This window comes from Cynocephalus volans, chromosome 16, assembly GCF_027409185.1.
Source record: "Cynocephalus volans isolate mCynVol1 chromosome 16, mCynVol1.pri, whole genome shotgun sequence".
In the NCBI taxonomy this organism is placed as follows: domain Eukaryota; kingdom Metazoa; phylum Chordata; class Mammalia; order Dermoptera; family Cynocephalidae; genus Cynocephalus; species Cynocephalus volans.
The window spans coordinates 6,927,844-6,946,720 of NC_084475.1; the positions used below are offsets into that span (position 1 = coordinate 6,927,844).

General features: G+C 34.7%; 1 protein-coding gene across 11 annotated transcripts in view; it reads left to right on the top strand.

Annotated features, from left to right (window-relative positions):
- Nucleotides 1–18,877, top strand: part of TLK2 (tousled like kinase 2) — a 122,598-nt gene that overhangs the window by 63,628 nt on the left and 40,093 nt on the right. For 9 of the 11 annotated variants that reach the window (XR_010021976.1, XM_063081466.1, XM_063081467.1 and 6 more), the window contains 4 exons: nt 7,839–7,934; nt 9,158–9,250; nt 13,373–13,483; nt 16,456–16,592. Coding sequence is in view for 10 of the 11 variants with exons in the window: in XM_063081466.1 (XP_062937536.1) it covers nt 7,839–7,934; nt 9,158–9,250; nt 13,373–13,483; nt 16,456–16,592 (437 nt within the window). In the remaining variant the exon portion in view is untranslated. The remainder of the gene's footprint in view (nt 1–7,838; nt 7,935–9,157; nt 9,251–13,372; nt 13,484–16,455; nt 16,593–18,877) is intronic. The other 2 variants (XM_063081472.1, XM_063081473.1) reach the window with 1 other exon arrangement.

The window sequence follows — 18,877 nt, forward strand, 5'->3', positions numbered from 1 at the left end:
GAATACTTATCCAGTCATCTGTGGAAGGACATTTAGGTTGGTTCCAACTCTTGGCTATTGTGACTAGAGCCATGATAAACATGAGACAGGTGCCCCTTCAACTTGTTGATTTCCCTTCCTTTGGATATATACCCAGTAGTGGTATTGCTGGATTGAATGGAAGTTCTATCTGTAGTTGTTTGACAAATCTCCATACTGTTTTCTATAATGGCTGTGCTAATTTAAATCCCCACCAACAATATGTAAGAGTTCCGCTTTCTCTGCATCCTCACCAGCATTTGTTATTTTCTTTGTTTTTGTTAATAGACTTCTAATTGTGGTGACATATTCTCATGGTTTTGATTTACATTTCTCTGATGAGTAGCGATAGATATTGAGCACTTTTTCATATGCTTGTTGACCGTTTGTATGTCTTCCTTCGAAAAATGTCTATTCAGTTTCTTTGCTTTTTTTTAAATCAAATTGTTTGTTTGTTTTACTATTGAGTCATTTGAGTTCTTTATATGATCTGGCTGTTAATCCCTTGTTGGATGCATGGTTTGCAAATATTTTCTCCCATTCTGCAGGTTGTCTTTTTACTCTGTTGATTGTTTCCTTTGCTGTGCAGAAGTGTTTTAGTTTGATATAATCCCATTTGTTAATTTTTGCTTTTGTTCCCTATACTTCTGAAGCATTATTTATAAAGTCTTTGCCCAGACATTTGTCTTGAAGTGTTTCCCTATGTTTTCTTCTAGAAGTTTTATAGTTTTGGGTCTTACATTTAAGTCTTTAATCCATTTTGAGTTGATTTTGGTATATGGTGAGATTATAGGGGTCTAGTTTTATTCTTCTGTGTATGGATCTCCAGTATTCCCAGCATCATTTATTGAAGAGACTGTTCTTACCCAATGTATGTTCTTGGCTTCTTTGTCAAAAATCAGTTGGCTGTAGGTACATGGATTTATTTCTGAATTCTCTATTCTGTTTTGTTGGTCTATGTGTCTGTTTTTGTGCCAGTACCATGCTATTTTGATTACTATCTCTTTATAGTATATTTTGAAGTCAGAAAATGTGATACCTCCTGGCTCTGTTCTTTTTCCTGAGGATTACTTTGGCTATTCAAGGTCTCTTGTTGTTCCATATAAATTTTTGAATTTTTTTTTTCTATTTCTGTGAAGTGTATCATTGGTAGTTGGGGGATTGCATTGAATCTGTGGATTGCTTTGGGTAGTATGGTCATTTTGATGATATTGATTCTTCCAATCCATGAGCATAAGATGTCTTTTCATTTTTTTATGTCTTTAATTTCTTTAATCAGTGTTTTATAGTTTTCTTTGTAGAGATCTTTCACCTCCTTGGTTAAATTTATTCCTAGGTATTTTATTTCTTTTGTTGTTATTGTAAATGGAATAACTTTCTTGATTTCTTTTTCTGCTAGTCCTTTGTTGGTGTATAGGAATGCTAATGATTTTTATTTGTTGATTTTGTATCCTGCAACTTTACTGAAGTGTTTATTAGGTCTAGGAGTTTTTTCGTAGAGTATGTAGGTTTCTCTCTCTATAAAATCATGTCATCTATAAACAGGGTCAACTTGACTTTCTCCTTTCCAAATCAGATGCCCTTTATTATTTTCCTTGCCTAATTGCTCTGGCTAGGACTTCCAGTACTATGTTGAATAGAAGTGGTAAGAGTGGGCATCCTTGTTGTAGTTCTTAGGGGGAAAGCTTTCAGCTTTTCCTTAGTCACTATGATGTTAGCTATGTGTTTGCCATATATAGCCTTTATTGTATTAAGGTACTTTTCTTCTATACCTGATTTGTTGAGAGTCTTTATCATGAAGGGATGTGGAATTTTATCAAATGCTTTTTCTGCATCTATCAAGATGATCATATGGTTTATTTCTTTCATTCCGTTGATGTGATATATTATGTTTATTGATTTGCATATGTTGAACCATCCTTGCATCCCTGGGATAAATCCCACTTAATTGTGGTATAATCTTTTTGAGGTGCTATTGGATTTGGTTTGCTGGTATGTTATTGAGGATTTTTGCATTTGTGTTCTTTGGGGATGTTGGCCTGTAGTTTTCTTTTTTGGTTGTGTTCTTTCCTGGTTTTGATATCAGTGTAATGCTGGCCTCACAGTATGAATTTGGATGAATTCTATCCACTTCAACTTTTTGAAGTAGTGTAAGAAGTATTGGTTTAGTTCTTCTTTAAATGTTTGGTAGAAATCAGCAGTAAAGCCATCTGATCCTGGGCTTTTCTTTGTTGGGAGACTTTTTATTACTGGTTCTGTCTCATTACTTGTTATTGGTCTATTTAGGTTTACTATTTCTTCTTTGTTCAGTCTTGGTAGGGCATATGTGTCCAGGAATTTATCCATTTCCTCTAGGTTTTCATATTTATTGGTGTATATTTGTTGATAATAGTCTCTGATGATCCTTTGTCTTCCAGTGTTGTCTGGTAATGTCTCAGTTTGGATTTCTGATTTTATTTGTTTGGGTCTTTTATCTTTTTTTCTTGGTTAGTTTGGCTAATGGTTTGTCAGTTATATTTACCTTTTCAAAGAACCAGCTTATTTATTTATTTATTTATTTATTTATTTATTGGTATTGTATTTTTAGTCTCAATTTCATTTATTTCTGCTCTGATTTTTATTGTTTCATTTCTTCTACGTATTTCGGGTTCAGTTTATTCTTGCTTTTCTTGTTCTTTGAGGTGCATTGTTAGGAAATCTTCCCGGTTTTTTTGATGTAGGCATTTATTGCTATAAACTTTCCTCTTAATACTGCCTTGGCTGTATCCCATAAGTTTCGGTATGTTGTGTTTCTGTCTTCATTAGTTTCGAGAAAGTTTTTGATTTTCTTCTTAATCTCTTCTTTGGCTCATGTAGTAAGTTTTGAAATCAAGATGTTTGAGTCTTTCAACTTTATTCTTTCTCAAGATTGTTATGGCTGTTTGGGATCCCTTGCATTTCCATATGATTTTTAGGATCAGTTTTTCAATTTCCACAAACAAACCAGTTTGGATTTTGATAGTGATTGTTTTAAATCTGTATATCAGTTTGGGAAGTATCACCCTCTTCATAATATTAAGCCTTCTAACCCATGAACACAAGATATCTTTCCAGCTATTCTTTAATTTCTTTTAATAATGTTTTGCAGTAGTCAGTGTATAGATCTTGTGCTTCCTTAGTTAAAATTATTGCTAGGTATGTATTCTTCTTGATGCTTTTGCAGATGGAATAGTTTTCTTAATTTTATTTTCAGGTTGCTCATTGGTAGAATATAGAAATACAGTTAATTTTTGTATCTTGATCTTGTATCCTGCAATCTTGGTGAACTCATATGTTAGTTCTAATAAGTTTTTTTGTAGGACTTTTTATCAACAAGATCATGTCATCTGTGACTAGATATAGTTTTACTTCTTCCTTTCCAAACTGGATGCCCTTTTTTTTTTTTTTTTTTTTTTTCCGTCTGTATGTCCTGGCTAGAACCTCTAGTACAGTGTTGAATAGAAGGGGCAAGAGTTGACATCCCTGTCTTGTTCTTGATCTTAGGGGAAAAGGTGAGGTCTTTGTCAATAAGTATGATGTTTACTGTATGTTTTTCTAAAATGACCTTTTTTTAGGTTGAGAAAGTTCCCTTCTATTCTGAGTTTCCAAGTGTTTTTTATCATGAAAGGGTGTTAGGTACTTTTTTGCTTTTTCTACATCTATTGAAATGATCATATGGTGTCTTTGTTCTTGAAGTCTACTCAGTATTTATCTTTTTCCCCCGTTAATACTGCTTGTCATATGGTAGACGTTTTTACTCTGAAAACTTATCCTTTTATCTCAAGAGAAATTTTATTTTATCGTTGTTGTTTTTTTGTTTGTTTTGTTTCCTTTTCCTCTCTTCTTTCCTCTGGAAAGCCTATTAGACAGTTTTGGAGCCTCTTTGCTGTTCATGTTTCTTAACTTTTCTTTTGTGCTCTGTTTGACATTTTATTTTCTGGGAGATTTTCTTGACATTGTCTTCCAGATTATGGGCTATGTATTCAACTATGTCCATTTTGTTATTGAACTGATCTATTCAATTTTTAAAATTTGATAGTCTTGTTTTGTCGTTTATTGTTCATGTTTTTTGCTGCTTTATTTTTATAGATGTAGTATCCTTTTGACTCTGTCTGAACATATTTTATTTTTAAAGTTGTTTTTATTGAACTATGATCAGGTTTTTTTTTTATCTTGGCCTTCCCTTTTGTGCTGTTGGTTTTCTTGGAAATGTGTATTTAGCTTTAGTTGAATGAAGGATTTGGGGTGATTAATATAGATTGTTTGCATTTTTTTTTTTTTTTTTTTTTTTTTTTGGTATCATAGCACTGCTTCCCAAATAGCATTCTGCCAAGAATGGTAGAGGAGTTGACTGTAATCTCTGTAGGCTCTGGGCAGAAAGACCAGCTCCTCTACAAGTGTCAAAATAAGGGGGGGCTTTATTCTCATGGGTAAACTATTTCACTCTTGACAGTGCATTGTATTTCTTTCTCTGTTATATCAGTTGTAGAAGACAGAGTCATTGTATTTTTTTTCTTTGCTTTTTTCCTCAAGTTACAATATTGATATCAGCAGCCCTCCTTTGAACCCACTTGTTTTTAATTTTTTAAAATTTGTATGTTTGCTATTTTATTCTTATTTAAGAGATCTGTTTCTGTGCTTTATCCTGGCATCATATCCCTCAGTAATGCAAGAGTGGTGAAGGTGGGGGGAATCAAAAGGAGTCTTAGTAGCAGTACTGTGTAGGGTTTTAATGTCTGATAATCGTCCCATGGGTCACTCATGGTTTTTGTATATATAAATCCCAGCTTGGAGCTGTGCAGGGGCTCCCTTGAAAAGAACCAGCCTGTGCTGATATTTTGAGCTATGAACTTGTTTGTTTCTCTATCAATCTAACTCCCTTTGAATGTTTCTTAAAATTTAAAGTTTTAAAAAATTTCTGGTCCTTGACTCTTCCTTATTTCTTAGTGCTATTATGATTTTATTTTAAAAATATCTCTACATCTCAGTAGAGCCTAGTACATAGAACGTAGAATGTAGTTCTCTCTCTCTCTCTCTGGGAGATTCAGACTGTCATCATGAATTAGAAGCCAATATTACTTTTGTAATAGGAACAAAGAATACAGAAATCTGGGGAGAATGTTTGGTGAATTAGAGGTTGAACTTAATTTACAACTACAGTGGCCTGCTTAGCCAGGAAGGTTGTGTTCTCTCATTGCCCTGGGATATTATTCCATAATCACTGACTTGAAGCTCTGTTTGTTTTCCAGTTTTGCATTTCTAATGTTTAACACAGGACGAGGCACAGAGGTTCATAATAAATATTGAGCAAATGTTCAGAATTAGAGCATTTTTTTCTACCATGGACTCATGTTGTCACATAACTTCTTATATTTCTGTAGTAGCTTTTACCTTTCGAAAGCATTGTTTTCATTGTCATGAGGATTTGCTACTTCCTAACTGTGGCCCTCTTCCTCAGGTAGCTTTTGCATTTTTACTTCTTATCATTGGGCTATGTATTTATGTATTTTTACAGAAAGCTTTAATTTGGAAGAAAACTTGGAATTAGAAATGAGCACATGCAGGAAAACATTTTATCAAAGCCCATATGCCAAAAAATAGAAGTTTATAAAACAGACTTTGGTCACTCATTTGATTCATTTTGGCTCTTACTATAAATACTGTTCAAACAATCATATTTAGAAACAAATTTTAAAAGGCGAGGATTGTAAGAGCAACGTAATTTAACTAAAGGAGATAATGCTTGTATCATAGTGCAGTATAATTCCTAGAGGTTCATAATGATGACCCGTAAGGTTAGATTTGCTGCATTTTATAAAGAGTAGAGAAAATTTTCACTTATTTGGAATCACCTAGACCAGGCATTTAATCACAGTGCTGCCACTTGCTGCCTGTACAAGTTGTTTCAAAACTCTGAGATTGGTTCCTCTTTTTTAACTTCTTTGAAGTTCACATCAGTCTTCTCCTCCTAGCTCCCTTGTACATGGTCTTCACCTGGAATGACCCTATCATCTCTCTTTGAGTCTTATTTCCTTCAAATCTTAAACTTTTTAAAGGTTCATCCTTGACTGTCTTGATTAGGTTATATGCCCTGTTATATGTTCTTTACCACTTATCCTAATTGTAATTTTGCATTTATTATATGGTTGTTTAGTCATCAGTTTCTTTCAACAAATATTTTGGGGCTGTTTTAAATCTTCTGTTGAATTGGATTGTAAGCTTCATTAAGGGAGAGTGAGGACTGGGTCTGTTGTTTCTGTTTCTATTCCCTTGGCCATGTGCTCCTAGCACCTACCATAGTGCTTAGATATAGGGAGTACTCAATAAGTAGTTGTTGAATGAATACATAAAAATGGAGTTAATAATACTGCTTACCTTACAAGGCTTGTGGGCCTTCAGTGAAATCGTGTATGAAGTGCTTAGCTTAGCTTGCTTGAGACTTGGTCGTAACAGTCTGCTGTGGTCATTAAGAGCAGTTCTTTTTTTTTTTTTTTTTTTAAAGATGACCGGTAAGGGGATCTTAACCCTTGACTTGGTGTGGTCAGCACCACGCTCACCCAGTGAGCGAACCAGCCATCCGTATATGGGATCCGAACCCGGGGCCTTGGTGTTATCAGCACCGCACTCTCCCGAGTGAGCCACAGGCCGGCCCAAGAGCAGTTCTTGTGGATGCAGACAGCCCCCAATTCTGGTTCCCCCACTTACTAGCTCTGTGACCTCATGTAGGTGCGTAATGTCTCTGATTTGCATTTTCTTTATCTGTAAAATGGAAATAATAATCATCTTATAGGGTTTTATAAAGATTACATGTGATAATGATAGTGAAGCATTTAGCTTTCACTGATTGCTCAGTAGATGGTAGTTATACCATTGTTAATATGTTAATAAATCAGAACAATAATCAAAGGAGTATATAGAAATCATCAGAAAAAATTCACATATGGGGCTGGCCCGTGGCTCACTCCGGAGAGTGTGGTGCTGATAACACAAAGGCCATGGGTTCGGATCCCTATATAGGGATGGCTGGTTAGCTCACTTGGGAGAGTGTGGTGCTGACAACACCAAGTCAAGGGTTAAGATTCCCTTACCAGTCATCTTTTAAAAAAGAAAAAAGAAAAAAATTCACATATGTCTGAACACTTCCTCCTCTGACGAGATATTAGTACTGTATTTCCTAGTTATGTCTGTGATGGGTCATACTGTGTTAGGTGCAGTCATACCTTGTTTTTAAAAGGACTATTGGGAATATAATGATTGTATATTCCTGAATAGTTGAATTCTATTAAACTTTTAAACCATATAAATTAAAAAGTACCTTGGAGTGCCCAGTCATCAAATGACAATATTGGAAATCAGCCTGGACTTTTAGACCACTGTTTGTTCATGGATAATGTTTGTGTATTTAAGAGACTTTTCTGAATGGTGGTTTGCAGTAGTTTTGCCTGGACTCACGTGTATTCCATATGTGTTAGATGATTTACTAGCCTCTTCTAACAAAGGCATATTGAGATGCAAGTGAAAAAGGCAAGTTATTACAGGGATAACTTTTCATTTCTCAAATTTATATATTTTAAAATTTTATTTATAAGGATTTGATACTTTAAACCTATTTACAGGAACATGGTCTAAGCCACCATGTCTAACCCTTGTGTCTCATATTTGAATAGTTTTACTTTCATCTTGGCCACATGGTCCTGACTTCGGAGTTTATTTTATATAGAGATGATCATTTGCATTCATACAAATGTTTGTGGAGAAAGATGCAAAACTTTCCTGTGATTGGTGATGTACCTTTATTATAGGCTCAGCAAAACAGTCCCTCTTCTACAGGATCTGGCAACACAGAGCATTCCTGCAGCTCCCAAAAACAGATCTCCATCCAGCACAGACAAACCCAGGTAGGTCGGTGATTAATAAACAGTAGAGGAGAAGATCTCTGCTTTTAGGAATAAGTACTAATCATATATAAAGTCTATGATTCTTCTCTGTCTTCCCTTTATTTTTCTGACCTTACCTTATTATTTGTGAGTAGTATATTCAGAACTTGCATTATGGGTATTTAAAGTCCTTTGGAAGGTGCTTTAACTTTTTGAGGCTTTTCTTTAACTTTCTTGTGTTTTGTGGCATTAATGCTTATACTGCAGCATGGTGTTGAGGAAAGAGCACATACTTTGAAGGCCTCTGGGCCGGGTTCAAATTCTGGCTCTGCAGCTTACACTTGATCTTTCTGGGCCTCAGTTTTCTTTGGTACAAATCATCTCTAAAAATGTGGTTTATTCTAATGATCTTAGGTAGTGTATATAAAAATGCTTATTAGGACAGTGTTTACAGTAGGCTTTCAATCAGCGTTAATTCCCCACTTTATGAAAGTAGGTAATTTATTCTTTGTACCTGCTTACTTATTTGGAAAGACAAAGCTAAACTTCTCTAAGATGTGGTATCCCAACATAACTTTCTCCTTAAACAGTCTTCTGAAACGTTTTGATTTACAAGATGTTGTGAACATTTAAAAATTATATCTGAAAGGAATATTTTTGTAGAGTTTAGTTACCCAATAGTACACTGGGTTGTCTTGCAGCCTCTATTGGCACTATCTGTGTGGACTTCAAGACAGGGATGGTTGGCAGTCTAGGAGAATATCTTAAATCTTAAGAGCTATGAGACCATCTGCAGCAAATTTTAATTTTATTTGAATAACCAGCTTTTGGACAGTTGACAGATCTAGGTAGTTGAGCACTCAGATAACTTCATCTCTTCCCTCCTGACTTCTCTGCTTCCACTAGATGGCATGTTTGTTCTTTAGAGACTTGGGTCATGTCTCCTATGAAGTCCTTTCCTACTCAGTTTCATAAAAATTTCTATATTGACCAATGCACAGTAGTTTGAAAATTTATATATTTAGTTCCAGAATTGACATGTTTTTGAAGTGCAGGTATAGCAGGATAGAAGGAACACAGCTAAGGCTTGAAGAATGGGATAAGGAAAGCAGGTTTAATTTCCTGAGTCATGTGATTCCAGGCTGTTTGTGTTAGCAAGTGCTTTTTTCAGAAAAATAATAAGAAAAATGTGATGACGTGTAAAATTTTAAAACTAATCCTAAGTTCTGCCTTTGTCTCTATAGTCTGACCTCACAATAGAAAAAATATCTGCACTAGAAAACAGTAAGAATTCTGACTTAGAGAAGAAGGAGGGAAGAATAGACGATTTATTAAGAGTAAGTATAAAAATATGGTTAGAAATTTTACATGCACCTATTGTTATGTATATGGATTATGTGCATATCCTAGAAATAATTACGACAGCCAGATAACAAAGTTAAATAATACACATTTGGATATTTTCTTTTAATCTGAGGGAATCTGAATAGGAACCAGGATCATACCTACATTCTAAACACTATCTTTAACTTAGAAATCTTATACTGTAGTGTTTTAATATTTGAATTTATACTAGAGATATAGATATATGGAGTGTTTTATTTCATCTGGGACTGTGGGAACAAGTATAAAATGTTTTCCCATTCCAGAGAAGTTATTTTAGTAATCTTGAATTTTGAAATATTATTTTCAGCCCATTTTGCATTTTGTACCTCTTATAAACTATTTATCTAAAGCTTTTTGTGCTTACAAAAGAAAATTTTTAAATGCCTAGATTGGAATTTAAAAGATACCTCTAGAAAATATACCATAATATTTAAAAATATGTTTTGAATATGTGATATGGTATGACTGACACTTTCAAAAAAAAAAAAGTAAAAAGTATTTATTGTTTTCATGTTATAAAAATTATACATGCTCTTTATAATAAATTTAGGAATACAGAAAAATATGTCACTCATAATTCCTTAACTGGGATAAAACATTTGGCATATTTTCCTTCAGTACTGTTTTTGAGCTGTTTGTAGTATATATACTAAGACCTACATGCATAAATATTACTGATTATAAATAAAATTGGCTAGCTTTTTTATCTTCTCCAGTGACTTAGGAGGTATAGATTTGATCTTCATTTGTACTAATGTATTTGTTTCAAACTGGCTCATTAGGGCCCTGGAACCTCCTGGGTTACCATGACATAGTAAGGTGGGAATTGGCACCCTTGCTCTGAGTAGCATTTTGTTTGAATAAAGGGATCTGTTTAATAATAAAGATAATAAAAGTCACTATATTTGTGATTATCTCCCCTCCAAAATTTTTTTTACTTCTGTAATTAATCAAAGTATATTACAAAATAGTATATTTTGATTGCCTCTTGTGTAAGACCTGGAATTTAGCACATAGCTAAAGTCTGGTCTTTATTAGTAAAGTCTGATGTGTTTATATTATTATTATTAAATTATTGTTTTAATATTTTATATGAGAATAATTTCATAAAGGCAGGTTTATGGCCAAATTTGTGTTAATTGGTTACACATTTTGTTAAACTGATTTTAAAGCTATTGTCAGTATTTTTTTTCTTCACAGGTTTTGTCTTTTTGTTTCATCTCTTGATCGACTAGAATACATTTTTAAGTAATTATCCTTTAGGAGGGATATGTCAGTGTTAACTTTTCTGTGCTGTTTCAGAGCTGAGAATTTCTCTTGCCCTTCCATGTAAAGGACATCACTGTGTGTAAGATTTTTTGTAAAAAATATAAAACACACACACACACCCCTGTAATTTTTCTAGCGTTTAATGTTTCAGAGATGTCCATGATCAAAAGAACAAACACCATAATCTGTTAGATTTTGCCAGGTACATCTATATGTGGGTCTCTATATTTTTATTCTGAAAATGTGTGATTATGCCTAATTACTGCTTTTTTCCCCTTCTATATTGGTTTCTTCACTGGTTGCTATCTTGGATCTCTGATCTCTACGTTCTATTTTTAACACTTTATGTCTTATATGATTGCCTCTTTCTTCTGAATCTCATTAAACATTAACTTTATCTTGCATATATTTTCTATTTACTGCAGCTCATGTGAACTTGGATTCTGTTTTTTATATTTTAAATTTACCTGCTTTCCCCCCTTACTAATATACTTTCTCATCCCATCCTGTATGATCTTTATGGTTTTTCTGTTTTGCAGATGTCATGTCTGTTTGAATTTTATAGAGTATTCTAAGGAAGTATTCTAAAAATGTTCTTTTGATTTCTGTAGATGGTCATTTTTATCATTTTCATACTGATGTTCCTTTTTCTTATTCAGCAATATATTCCTTAGGCTTGTTTTTATTTGTTTGATTATTCCTTTTCTCCATCTTTGAATGAGGAGAGTGTGAACTAAGTACCTGTCTTGAATTTTTCATTGTTAGCATGTATACTTGCTTGGAGTTGCTCCTATTCCTGTTTTTGCTCATTTGGGTGCTGGTTGAATTGCCATCTAAGATTCATTTATGGACATTAAAAAGCTCCTAGCCACATTCCAGTATCTAGCAGGTTTTTGTTCAGCTTGGCTCTGCTGGACTGAAAAAAGATTGTGGGCTCGTCTTCCTCCTTCATTGCCTGACTCTATTAAGATTGAGAAGATGGAGTATGCGAAAAATATGAGTCCTAACTTGGTACTGCTTTTGGGGTTTTAAAAAATGTTTGCTTCTTCTTTCCAGGAAGCAGTATGCTCCCTTTACTCTCACTAAACCCTTCTACTTGATTGTCTTCTGAAGGTGGCAGTCTTTATTTAGATGTAGAACAGCACTAAAGGAGTGGATATATCAAAAAGGAAGATACAGAAGGGTAGCTGCCATTTTTTCAAGTTGATTAGAACTTGTGTTTCTGATCTGGAGGATAGATAGTGGGAAAAGACCACAGGTCTTTATATCTCCTTTCAGACAGGCATGAGTCATTCATTGAATTTTTCCAGTTTAGTGAGATGTTTGGTTTGGCTGCATTGGGGGCTACTAGCTAGCTGCTACTTTAAACATGAACTCCTAGATATGTGTCAAAAACACAAAAATTTAGAATTCTTAAAATTTTAAGTAAACTGTCAGAGGTTGGTTGATTTTATACATTTGATTACAGATTTTGAGGGAATACTCACCTTCCAAAAGTAGATTGGATTTCACATAACCATTACATGATCTTTGGCTTGTAAATTCTGTAATATGAATTAGATAGTCACATTTACCCAAATGTAGTTATACTTTGCCATTGGTAATGTGGTCCATAGGACTTAGTAAGAAAAACTAATAGGAAAAAATTATGTTTAGGGTAAGAGTAGAGACATTTGGAGATGGAAGTTGTTTCACACAGGTTACTTTATTTTTTTTATTTATTTTTATTTTTATTTTTATTTTTTTAAAAGATGACCAGTAAGGGGATCTTAATCCTTGACTTGGTGTTGTCAGCACCACGCTCTCCCAAGTGAGCCAACCGGCCATCCCAATATGGGATCCGAACCCGTGGCCTTGGTGTTATCAACACCGCACTCTCCCGAGTGAGCCACGGGCCGGCCCCACACACAGGTTACTTTAAAAATGAAGCTGAAAAGTCTCAAAAATTGAATGTCCTATAATATCTTCCTTTGTGCTTTTTGCTATTTCAGAAATGCTTATATCATTTGACTGGGAAATAACAGATTTTTTAAAAATTCAAGCAAATTATTATAACGTAACATTATTTGCCAGAAGAGTAGAGAGCTTTTGTTTAACACAAGAGAATAAATTCAGGAGTTGCGAGTCAAATTTGACCTTGGGTTAGTGGTTCTTTCCTTCTCCGTTATTGTGGGAGGCTTGAATTTTTTAAAGTATTTAGCCCATCCTGTAGACTTCTGACCACAGTTAAGTTAACTGTGTATTTACATTATGGCATTCTTGAACCAAGACCCTGTCTAGTGTGGGCATGGGTGTGCCTGGCTTCCCTGGTGAGAAACATTTATGTAAATTCATGTTTCTTTTTCTTTAGAAATAACAGTTGAAAAACAAAGAACAAATTGAACATAAAGAACATTATGTGGTTTTAAAAAATTACAGAATTTTTTAATAAGTGCTTAGTCATCGTAACTATTTAAACATTCATTGTAGGTTTTTAAAATTTTAATTTTATATTGTGATAGCTTAGGCTCTGTGATGTAGATTAGCTGTAACTGGTTATTAGGAGGAGTAAAAATATGATCAGTAGAAAAACATGGCCACTTCTGGTAACATAATTATCATTAGTAAAAGATGGTAAATTATCAAGAGAGAATAAAGGAATGAATTAAATACCTTTTTTAAAGACATAGTTATCCTTACCTCTTTGAACCTTAATTTTGCTTTTGATTTAACAACAAATAGAAATGATTTTTCTCTCTCCCTAGAAACTGCTTTTCTATTAATTTATTTTCCTCAGAGCTAATTAAAAATTTTTTTCATTAAAGGCCAACTGTGATTTGAGACGGCAGATTGATGAACAGCAAAAGATGCTAGAAAAATACAAGGAACGATTAAATAGATGTGTGACAATGAGCAAGAAACTCCTTATAGAAAAGGTTAGTGAATAATAGTGGGCTGAACTCTATATCCCAAGATGCTCAGTGCTTGTCATTGTGTGGCTCCATATTCCTTACCTGAGATGAAAATATTTAAAAGTAGGGCTTTTAAGGAAAAGATGTCTTATTATTTGACAATTAGAATTCTTCCCTTTCATGGACACTGGACCAAGTACCCAGAGTGATGATTTGGGACATGCTTTCTGGCTGTGCATTTCTTTGAGTGTGGTGATATTTTGTTTTGTTTTTTTATTTTTGGCGGCTAGCCAGTGAGAGGGATTGAAACCTGGGCCTTGGTATTATCAACACCATGTTCTAACCAACTGAGCTAACAGGACAGCCTGAGTGTGATTACACAGGGGCAGTCCTAGTTAAGTTTATTTGGGGTGTTACTCTCCAAAATTCTTATATTCATCCTATCAATTGAAGTGAGTATCCTGTTATTATTATAAACACTTAACAATAGTCACATTTCCATTTCAGAGATGGTATTTGGAGTAATTTATGTATATAATAATGTAATAAATAAGTGCTTTGTGCTTTAAAAAATAAAAGTTGCCATATACCTGTATATGATTATTTTAATTGGCTGACATCTTCTTTATTATAGTGTTTGATTAGTTGCCTAATGGTCATTAGAACCATTTCTTGGAAGTTTTGAGATGGCAGTACTTCCTATGAAATTATTACAAGATTACAAGCTAGAGGTTTGAGACACACTGGTTGTTACTTTTCATAACATCTTTGGAATGCTGTTAAAAAGATGGGGAAACACTGTCTTTCAGTGAAAGTAAAATGAATTGTTTTCTCGAGGTCAAAGATACTGGGGAGACCTTTGTTTCATCCTTTGACTCATTGATCAATTTTTTGGAAGGGAAACCACTTTTTTCTATTGTTTACGAGAGTGAGAAACAATAAGGCATACGCTAATACAGAGAATTTACTTAAAGTTTTAGGGCACTTACTGAAGTCAGCATAGATTTAGTCAGTTGTATAGAACTCTGAACAGCATAGTTCAAAAAAACAAACATAAAGTTGTCTCTGAGTTCTCATAGGAAAATAGAATTTTCTATTTGTTAGGAATAGTACATGATAAAATTAAGATTTATTTCCAAAAGAATTGAAATTTTAGTACTTCTTTATCGACTGTCTAAATGGGGAATATTTATTGAATATCCAATATACCATGCTGGAATATAAAGAAACAAATGAAAATGCAACCACACATTGGGAGGAAATATTCATGATATTATCTCTCAAAGGACTTGTATTCACAATACATAAAGATTCCTATAACTTAATAATAAAAAGACAACCCATTAAAAACGAGAAAAAGACTGGAACAGACATTTTACAAAAAAAGGATATATAAAGATATGCAAGTGGCCAACATTTGAAAAGATGGTCATATCATTAGCCATCAGGCAAATTCAAGCTAAAACCACAGTGGAATATCACTACATACCCAGTAATGACAAAAGTACAAAGACTGATAATGGTAAATGGTGGTGAGATGTGGGGCAGCCTGATTTCTTGTACTAGTGGGAATGTAAATTGGTACAGCCACCTTGGAAAACTTTTGGGCAATTTCTTATATTAATATTAATAATTGCTGTGACCCAGCAATTCTGCTTCTGGTATTTACCCAAGAAAATAAAAGCAAATGCCCACAAAAATACTTATACAAGAATATTTATAGCAGTTTTATTCATTGTAGCTCAAAACTAGAAACATCCCAAGTATCTGTGAACAGGTGAATGTATAAACATATTGTGGTATGTTCATACAATGAAATACTACTCAGCAAAGAAAAAGAATACATACATCAACATGCATCATCTGAGAAACACAACAGTCAGTTCCTGCCCTCAGAGGTTAGCAGTCCACATGAGGGTAGGGGGAATAAGATACATTCACATACCAGGGTACTTTAACATTTGTGTTATCTTTTAATTCTGTTTTTCCACAAACTTTTTGAAGTACTTTTGTATATAAACGTATTCAGGTGAATAGTGCACATATTAAAATGTTCACTAAAGTAAATTATGGGCAGGGGACTAACTGGGGAAAGCTGCGAGGAAGAGGGAAAATATTTTCTAGGGTAGAAAAATGGCAGGTGTAAATTTCCAGTCATTTAAAATACATAGGACATCTTGATACCCCTGGTATCTTGTCTTCAAGTTCTTTATCACAGTGTGTACTTATAATTCCAAATTAATATATTCAATGGTATATCTCTCCCTCTAGGCCATAAATACTAGTTTTTTTCTCATTTTCTGTATTTAGCAGTCTTATGGTCCCTGACATATAATTAGTTTTTAGTAAATATATGGTGAATGAATGATGTGCTGAAGAATCAGGAGTGGGGCTGGCTGGTTTGTTTGCTCAATTGATTAGAGTAAGGTGTTATAGTACTGAGGTCACGAGTTCAGATCCCATACCAGCCAGTCACCAAAAAAAAAAAGAATCAGGAATACATAAGGTGTTCTGGAGTAAGAGTTCTGTGGGGAGGTAGACATAATTTTCTGTCTCATGGAGGACATTTTTATGTCAGGATCTAGAGTTTGGCAGCAAAGAGCCATGGAAGGTTTGGAGCATCAAACTGGAAGTGTGCGAAGCGGTGTTTTGAGATGAATTGGCAGTGGTTCTCTAAAACAGATTGGATAAAAAAGAAACAGAACATAGGGAAACAGCTTAGGAGTTAGGCATTGATATGATCCAAATATGAGATGCTGAACCTAAAAGGCAGATTTGAGAGACTTTACAAAGGAAGAACCTACAGTTCGTTCATTATCCTATCATGTCTACTTTGTTGAATAGGAATGGTATGTCATCTAAGGAGTTAATTACTGACTTCTGAAATGGTGTGTAGTTTTTCAACAGTATTTTCCCTGATAATCTTAATTTTTTGAGTTTCTAAGAAGTGTCTTTCTTTACGTAATTAGTGTTGAATTTTTTATTTTTCTCCTAAGTCAAAACAAGAGAAGATGGCATGTAGAGATAAGAGCATGCAAGACCGCTTGAGATTGGGCCACTTTACTACTGTCCGACATGGGGCCTCTTTTACTGAACAATGGACAGATGGTTATGCTTTCCAGAACCTTATCAAGTAAGTGAATTATCATGATTAAATCAAGCATTGAAAAGTTGGTTTGGATTTCTTAAGTTTTCTGTAATTGTAGTCATTAATAATCCTAGTAGTGTCATCATCTTTTTATTTATTATTTTAGTTACTGCATGTGTAAAGAAATGAAGGGAATGAGGTGAAGTCCTGGAGAAAAAAATGACACGAGTATCAGAGGAATAAAAAATGAGATCTACATTAACACTTAAGAGAATCAGAATCTCTGAAGCTAAGAAAGAAAAATCTAGAGTTTGACTTGATATCTTTTTAATTATGTAATAGATTTTCATGAGGAGTCTGTTGAGCATTTATTCAGAGTCCATGGAAAAATGAAATGGGCAAGGACCTAAGGAAGAATTTCCTGAGTTAGGTTTAAATCAAAATAAAGTCACAGAAGAATCTTGTATAACATGTCCCTGAGGCTTTCTAAGGAGACAGTGTCCAGTCATCAGAGATAGTCACTTTCTTGAAGGCAGGAACCAAGCCACTGGTAAAGCCGGTGACCAGTCCCATTGTCTGCAACTTGGGATCTTGGACACTCCTTTTCTTTGTTGTAACTTTTGGTTTGAAACATTTAGGTATTTACTCCAACATTTAGGTATTTAAAATCCTAAAATTCCAGGGCCGGCCCATGGCTCAGTTGGGAGAGTGTGGTGCTGATAACACCAAGGCCTCAGGTTTGGATCCCTATATAGGGATGGCCAGTTAGCTCACTTCGGAGAGCGTAGTGCTGACAACACCAAGTCAAAGTTTAGATCCCCTTACAGGTCATCGCTTAAAAAAAAAAAAATCCTAGAATTCCAACTTTGTGAATAGCTACTATCAGCTCAGGACTTTAAAAAAATATATCGTTAGGTTGTAGTACTTTTTGGTGTATCTTATTTATTTATTTTGATTTGTTAAATCATTTCCATCTGAGATTGGAGGTTGGGTGGAGGCATCGTATTTTTAATCATGGGCTCTCAAACTTTTCATCTCCAGGTCATGATTATTTGGAAGGTCCCATGGACTCCCCTTTCCTACCTATTTTTCCTTGCTGAAATCAGCTCATTGAGTTTGAAATGGAGTGTGTGGGAGTACTTCACTTGAGTAATAATGAAACATAAATGAGGACTTTATGCCTGAAAGAAAATTACAAATATTGGTGCTATATATAATACTTTGTTAAAACTAACTTCTGGGTTACACGTTACTAGTCATTGTTTTATATGTGAGATGTTAACCTCCAACTTAGTTTGAGTGTTTTTGCTTCACAAATAAACCTCAGATATGTGTATTTTAGTGTAAGAAGAGGCTATTGAGTCAAAGAAAACCTTGTAAGAAACACACAGACTTGAGTTAGGCCAGGTGCCAGAGGTTCAGAGTAGCATCCACTCTGAGCTTTGAAGCATAGGTAGCAGGTTAGCAAAAGCGAACCAGAGCATTGTTAACAGCAGTTACACAGAAGTATGAAACCCTTTCCATAGCACCATGACCAAGATGTGCAAATTCGGGCCGGACCCGTGGCTCACTCGGGAGAGTGCGGCGCTGTAGCGCCAAGGCCGCGGGTTCGGATCCTATATAGGGATGGCCGGTGCGCTCACTGGCTGAGCGTGGTGCGGACCACACCGAGCTAAGGGTTGCAATCCCCTTACCGGTCAAAAAAAAAAAAAAAGCTGTGCAAATTGCCCTGGAAGTGACACACCATCCAGTTTCCAGCTCTGTTAGAATGGGATCAGAAGATAAAACTTATATTCCCATTAGTGGCCAAAACCACCTAATGCTCAGACTGACTACTGTATGTGATAGTAGCTCCTACCAGCCCTGACAGTTACTACCCCTCAGATGGCAGTCTTTTTAGACTTTGAATCAAAAAGATAGTGGGTTTGGATAGAGATATAAAATGTAATTAGTTTTTAAAAATTATTAAAATTTTTGCCATAGTAGTACTATTTTATCTTTTTACTCTATAAGCAGCCTGATACCCAGAAGGTTCTGGAAATATATCTTCAGGTTGTAGTATTTTTTGGTGTATCTTATTTATTTTCATTTGTTAGATCATTTCCGTCTGAAACTGGAGATGGGGTGGAGGCATCGTATTTTTAATCATGGACTCTCAAACTTTTGATCTCTAGGTCGTGATTATTTGGAAGTTTCCATGGACTGCCTTTCCTACCTGTTTTTCCTTGCTGAAATAGCTAGTTGAGTTTGAATTGGAGAGTGTGGGACTACTTGTAAAGTCATAGAGTTCAAAATGCCTTTGCTGTAGAACCATCAGATAAGAGAAACCG